The sequence below is a fragment of the Hippoglossus hippoglossus genome, chromosome 7 (assembly GCF_009819705.1).
Source record: "Hippoglossus hippoglossus isolate fHipHip1 chromosome 7, fHipHip1.pri, whole genome shotgun sequence".
Classification (NCBI taxonomy): Eukaryota; Metazoa; Chordata; class Actinopteri; order Pleuronectiformes; family Pleuronectidae; genus Hippoglossus; species Hippoglossus hippoglossus.
This window is the reverse complement of record NC_047157.1, coordinates 1278911-1286163: the sequence shown is the minus strand read 5'-3', so window position 1 is coordinate 1286163 and position 7253 is coordinate 1278911. Positions and strand designations below refer to the sequence as shown.

The 7253-nt window shown below is 39.8% G+C and overlaps 1 protein-coding gene across 1 annotated transcript; it reads right to left on the bottom strand.

Moving 5' to 3' along the window:
- Positions 1–444: 444 nt before the first annotated feature.
- Positions 445–6947, bottom strand: si:ch211-218o21.4 (protein FAM107B). Its single transcript, XM_034590913.1, has 4 exons — positions 6738–6947; positions 4994–5096; positions 3060–3201; positions 445–561 (listed from the first exon to the last, which is right to left on the bottom strand). Exons 1-4 carry the CDS (start codon positions 6778–6780, stop codon positions 445–447), a joined length of 405 nt encoding a protein of 134 aa, XP_034446804.1. The 5' UTR covers positions 6781–6947.
- Positions 6948–7253: the final 306 nt, after the last annotated feature.

The window sequence follows — 7253 nt, the reverse complement described above, 5'->3', positions numbered from 1 at the left end:
AATCCATCCAGTTGTTTTTATGTAATCCTACTAACTAACAAATAACAAATAAACGCAGATTAAAAAAACAGCAATCCCCTTAAATTAAATCCTGCTGCACCAAATTTCACACACTTATCGACATCAGTCCCTTAAATATGCTTGATTTTTCTGAGTAAGAGCTCTGTATCATTTATTTGGAAAATCAAAAATCCCTTGTCTCATCATTTCTTTGTTTTAGAACAATTTTTTTTTGTTCTAATCTGTCCAGTAGTTTTTGCGTAATCATGCTAACAAACATATAATTGCAGGAGAAATCATAATAATAATAATAACAAATTATTTGTCATACATTAAACTTGACATTAAACAGTCTTCAAACTGTGCTGTTACTCTTCCAGGGATAGAAGACATTGAAAAAGTTCATTGCACATTTGGGGGGGGGGGGGGTTCTTCTGGAGCATTTCAGAAATTGTTTTTGTTCTGGATCGCTGAGTGGATCTTTCTGAGGTTCTGTCGGACTCTAACAAACTCCATCAACTGGGTTTCTTCTTGTACCTTTTCCTCGTGCTCCTTGTCCCTCTGAGTAAAGAAAAAGAGATGTATTGTCAGTACATATTCATTTAGAAATGGCAAAACATATGGACAGGAAATATACTATACAAATGCATAACAAGCTTACTTACCATGACTGCTTTTCTGTATTTCCTTAGGTTTCCATTATTACCTTACATATCATTTAGGTAAGGCTTTTATCCAAAGCGACTTACAATAAGTGCATTCAACGATGAGGGTACCTCCACAGAGGAGGTTATGTTTTTACCCATGTCCGTTGCTTTATTCTTTGGCAGGATTGCAAAAAAACTACAAACCTTAAGATAAACTTTAAGATATAATACATAACTAAGGCACTGTTTCACATTTTTGTCCATCGCTTAGTTTTTTTAATTTCTTTTTTGATAACTAAATGTAACTGTAACACAGATCTCCTCGATATCCATATGACATGGAGATATGAACATGTCCTATTTTGGAGCATAGTCCTTGTTCCTACATTGAGTGGAAGCAGCCCTGCTTCCAGGATCCCTGGGGTCACAGGGAGAGTCATGTCTGAAGTCACTGGTCTGGTTTTCTTCAACTTGCAATACCTGGATCTGTCGTCTGTTCCTTTGGGCTATCATTCCCTCATTTGTCTGCATATAATTGGATCTGGGCTCCTTGGCAGTACAATTCACAACCTTTTTCTCCTCCAGTTTTATGTTGACACTGGCCAGGCTGTACTGCAGGCAGGGGTCATACTGAAAGAAGTGGTATGTACTTTTTATACGGTTGGTCCTTAAGCCTGAGTGTGTGGTGGTTGACTGGACTAGAATGCAGCTGCTTAGGTAGAATACGGACTGCTGTCCTAACCCACCCCAACCAATCATCAGTTAGACAGGACTCTGACCTGTTGCTGTGATTTAGTGTCAGTTACGGGTTCTGGGTCTCAAGCTGTGGTTTTATGACTGTGCTTAGTGAGCTTGCATGTGTTTTGTTGATTAGTGTTTTATTCCTATTGTTTTTGACTGTTAGTTTAGGGCTAGTAAAGTTGGCTTAGGTTAAGTTTATTTGTTGATTTGAAGACACCCTCAGTCCTACTCCCTTTTTTTCTCCTTGCCTGGAATTGTTTGTTGAATTGTTTGTTTCCTTCACATGGCCTCAACAATAAAACGGCTGTGATTTCCTGTTTAAATCTGGCAATTGTGTTACTTCCTGTATCCCTAGACCTCTCCAGGGTTATAACTGTGTCTCAGTAGCTGATCAGAGCCAGGGGGTGATCGGGCTGGCACAGGATTTATTTGGCTGTGGCGATACTCTTTTCAGCTGCCCCATTGGCCAGTGGATAGTGAAGACTAGATTTTGTTTGTCTAAAGTTGTAGGCCTCTCTGAATTGTCTGAGCTCTGCTGAGTAATGAAGCATCACGTTAGTTCATGGAGGACACAGAGTCATGTGCTCAGCTGTCATAAGATGTCAGCTACTGATAGGTTTATGGGTTTACTGGAGCACAAATCAATGACCAATTGTCTCTCTGCTCTGTGTGCAAGCCCATTTTGGTTGTTTCAAGCAGAATAGTGACAAATGTGTGTATGTGTATGTGTGTGCAGAGCAGGTAAAAGTAAACATTCTTTACTCAAGTAGTAAAACAAAAGTACAGGTTCCCGAAAAGTATAAAAGTAAAAAGTTTTCTTCCGACTGTATCTCTGCAAATCAAACTGAGAATAATGTCACATTATAGTTTGAAGACTATTGAACTTAAACCCTCTGACTTAAGATTTGTGAGCATCAAAAACTGTCCAGAAGGATGAAATGTGTACATTGTATCGATACAGTTTTCTTCTTTTAACTCTCTTGTGTGTTTCATCTTGATCTGTCTTTTAAGCTGTGTTATATTCGTTGTGCTTGATATGCACCAATACAAGAAGAAATAGTCATTTCAGTGTTAATGTCCATTTAAGTTGAAATCTGCCCTAATGTTGGAAAGGCAGCACTTGATGCAAAAAACAAATCCCCTCAAATACATTAAAACCAAACTAATGAGCCTGTTTTGCAAATGTAAAGAGTAGAAAGTACAGATATTTGTGCTAAAATGTAGTGTAATTGTTGTGGGGCAGGCAGTGTGGGTTGCCTCTCATAACCGGTTGGGTGGGTGCAGGTTAAAAACCAAATCAATAATAATCAAGTCATTTACAAAAATATTTGCATGATCTTTTTTGGGGCTAGGTTAGTCTCCCTTAGCTTTCTATTAGTGCCGCTATGGTTAAAATCTTACTTTAGCATTGTGGATTATCAACAGTCATGGTCCATTTTTGGTTTGGCAGACCCCGGAGCAGACACAGACACACGGGGGAATGGATGGTTGATTATCAGAGAAACACAGGCAGAGCAGGGGGCAGGCAGGTGTGGGTGGTATATTTAAAATAAAATATATAATAAAATATATAATAAAATATCTTCGCAGTTACTGTAGTGAACATGAATGAAAAGACTAAAATATTTTCTGCCATTACTGAAAACCTATTATAAACTATAGCTATATTACCTCAAGTTGCTTCTGCTGACGTCTTAGCAGCACATCCTCCAGAGGAGTCCTGCTCTGTCCCTCCTCTTCCTGTTCACTCTGCGCCCTCTTCCTCCTCTCCAGCACCTGTTGAAGTTCTGGTCTCCGGCTCAGTGCCAGACCCCTTAGCCCATAGAGAAAGAGACGGCCCAAATTTTTAATATGGATGAATGGGCTTTATTTATTACCACTTAAATCTAAATGACTTAGTAATAGTACAGAATAGGGTGCATGCCTCTTCATATTATCCTTGTATCATTACCTGACACAGTAATACAGAGTAAAAAGCTATATTCCATGTTCACTCTGACCTTGTCATTCTAGCTCTTCATGATGGTGTTTTAACTTATCTGATGCAGTGTTCAGGTTTTATTTAATATTCTTTAAACGTGCTTCTCAATCTATGGCTTTTTGCTGGCTCCAATACGTCTGGCAATGGTGAACTATATAAGTAAGTGTGTCCACATACCCACGATATATGTGTGTAACCCTCATGAAATTAAGGCTACTAACCTCAGGAGTAGTTAAAGTTATTGCCAAAAGGGGGCGCACTATGCGTTCCGTTCAAGGGAACTCCCCATGAATAAGAAAGCCCTTTTTTCTCCTCCCAAGATTTTCCCACGAAAGTGTAGAGAAAGAAGCTCCCGGATTTCGACGTCCAACTTGAGAGTGTCAACTGAAGTGATTCCATAGAATAATGTGATACTGGAAACTCCGATTGGTTTTTTATTCATACTAGAAGAATCTGAACCCTGTGAATCTGAATGCTGAGATGGCAAGCTAAACCCAGATCGTGGATGCGGTGTGGCCTACCGTATGATCCAGACCGAACCTGATTCGCTTATCAAGAAGACATCAGACCCCAGTTCTGCCTGTCAGGTAGACAGGTAGTAAGGTAGTCTAGAGATACAGTACACATAAAGACCCGGACCAGAACGGAACTAGTGGAACCTTCAAGCACACACTATTCATGGACTGAACGGACTATATCCTGGGAACTGTACATATACACACAATGCCCCAATGACTGGGTATTAGGGCTCGCTGCAGTTCCATGACCACAGATTTACATGGGGAACTTGTGTGGTGCTGTGGCCTCTTGGTTTGCTCTGCCCTATAAGAAGACCCACAAACATGTGCAACAAGCAAACAAAAAATATCGATTGATTTGTGCACATCAGCAGTGAAATCTTATGTTAAAGATCACCACTGTAACACTGGTGTTGTTATGAGTATATTATCCACTGTGAAAATTGGCACACTGTTGTAAATATATATTTTTTTGTAAATTCTAATTTAATTTGTTTTTACATCTGTTACACGCAACATCTCTTGCACTTCTGTCCGTCCTGGCAGAAGGATCCCACACATCCAGCCCTCTTTCAGGTTTCTGCATTTGTCCCCTTTTAAAAGTTTTTTTTAATGTAGATTTCCTCACTGTTGTTTGGGATGATGCACCTTGTGAAGCCCTCTGAAGCAAACTGTGATTTGTGAATATATGGGCTATACAAATAATGATATAAGTAGCAGTAATATATAAGTAGTTTAATGTTTCTGGTACAGTGTTTGCTATCAGGACAAACTAGGTCTGTCCAACTATTAACATATCACCTTACACTGCTTCAGGTTCCCATGGACTAAAGGACTGCAGCAGCATGGAGAGAGGGTGTATGATTGCAAGTTTGTGAGGGAATGAACGAGACATTCATGTATTGTTAATGAGAGCTGCTTTAGAAAAGAATGACAGGGAAGAGAGGAGTTAAACATTAAAACAAAATTATTTCATGAAAATTGATTTATTGTAAAGGCCCTTTGTTTATGTTACAATTCTTGCTTGTAGTTAAATCATGTAAAAGTGCCCTCATTTATATTTCAGAGAGGATGCAGCCATATTGTTACTCCTGTATGGGACCTACCTTTTGTGGGCAAGTAGCAGTTCCTTGTGAAGCTCATTTTGAGTCCTGAAAGTCTTGATGGGGTTTGAATGACCTGAGCAGGTTTCAGTTTGAACATCATTATCTGATAAAGAAAATCAACATGTTAAAAACATCAACACAGCACTGAATCTTCATAGGAATGGTTTTCAATAGTATTTAATCAGATAATCTGAATCCAGTTTTAAATCTGCTAATCAAATCCAAATCCCTCCCTGTGACATTGATGGAGTTATACGTTCCGGAAAACATGATCATTGGACAAAAAATTATTAGAGTGCAGAGTACCCCAGACTGCAGGATGAGATGGATGATAGATCTATAGAAATAGTTTACTATTCCCCTATTTGGTGAGTACCCTCCCACAAATATTACATTTTGTAGTTGACTTTGAACAGTGAAGCCACTCCACCGTGAGGAAAATGGTCTCAGACTTTTGCATTGAATTATCTGAGTTATCACACATTTGTATGAACTTACCGAGCATTTCTAAGGAACACCAGTACAACTGCTTATTCATGCAGCAGTGTAATTATAAATAATTTTGCATATAAAGGTCAAAAGCCTCAGTTATTGTTGACGTCAAACATATTGTTGACGTCAGAGAGCGATCAGACTGGTTGGAGCTGACAGAGATACTAGGGTAACTCAGATAACCACCTGTCTTAATCTGTGTTGAGCAGAGAAGCATCTCAGTTTAGAGTTGGATGGTATACAACAGTAGAGACCATGACAGATTCCACTCATGTCAGATATCTGAGGCTGCAGTGACACAGACTGGACTGGAAAGATGAAAAACATAGCCCGGTCAGATAAATGTGGATTTCTACTAAGGCTGCAGATAGTAGAGTCACAATCTGGAGTCAGCAGCATGAAACCACAGACCCAACCTGCTTTGTGTCAACAGTCCAGGCTGCTGGTGGTTTGATGGTGTGAGGAATGTTTCTTGACACACTTTGGGATTTAAATTCCAATCAGTCATTTTTTTAATTCCACAGTCTGCATATTGTTGCTGACCATGTTTATCTTTTTATGGCTTCAGTTTTCTAATGGCTTCTTCCAGCAGGATAATGCTCCATGTCACAAAGTCGTCTCAAACTAGTTTCATAAACATGACAGTGAGCTCAGGGAACTCCGCTGACCTTCTCAGTCTCCGGATTTGAATCCAGTTGAACCTTTGTGATGCGGTAGAATAGGAGATTGGCAGCATTAATGTGTAGCTGACAAATCTACAGAGATGATGTGATGGCGTCAGGTCAACTTTAAGGGGAAAGTTTCCAACATCTTAAGGATTCGATGACATGTAGAACTGAGGCTGTTTTCAGAGCAAAGGGAGGAACTACCCAGTGTTACTGTGGGGTTCCTAATAAAGTACTCAGTGAGTGTATGTGAGTCTGTTTTTACTTTTCTAATGCCTGTAGTGTCATAGGCAGGAGTGACAGAGACTCATTAATCAAAGAATGTGAATCAATGAAAGATTCAATAAGGGGTTTGTTGGCCACAGAGCTACATACATCTGTGTGTTTTATAAAGTGGGAGCCAATATGGTCGTGAATGCAGGGTAATGAGTGATTTGCAATTTCCTATCCAGTTTCTTCTGTTCTTTATGATGAGCTAGCTTGATATTTTTGAAGGGTAGAGAGGGAAATACATGATATCCAACTCAGAAGATATTTTTCATTACAACACACATCAGAGATGGATGTCTTCTACATGTTGAACTGACCTTTTCTGTGATTGTCTGTTGTCTGTGGAGTGTTGTTTATCATCCTGCCACAGGAGGCCGGCTGGATGTCCTGATGTTTGCGATTTTTGTTGTCAGGGAATGAACTACAGAGGGATAAGATGATTTAGAGCTGAGGTGTATTCAGTTGGACAGGGGCTGGGATGGTTTGCAGGTTGTGGAGGACAGAAGGAAGGGGCAGCAGCGGAGGTGGTGGTCGATGTTTGAAAAGGCTTGATGGATGGCGAAACCTGAGGACCGTGCGTGGAGCACCCGCTTTTTCTGCATGCTGCTGACAGTCAGCATCAGGACAAGAGAGATTGAAATTAAAGAGCAGGGCAGACGGAAACTATACACAGTTCACTTATGTAGAGATGTATAATTTAACCTCTCAGTTAGTAGGTGTATATGTGCACGACTCAATTCAGAGCAGTGATACAAAGATTCAATGTCAAAATGATCATCTAGCTCAATCAAGGAGAAAAGCGCAGATGCAGGAGAAAATAGTGGATAATATAG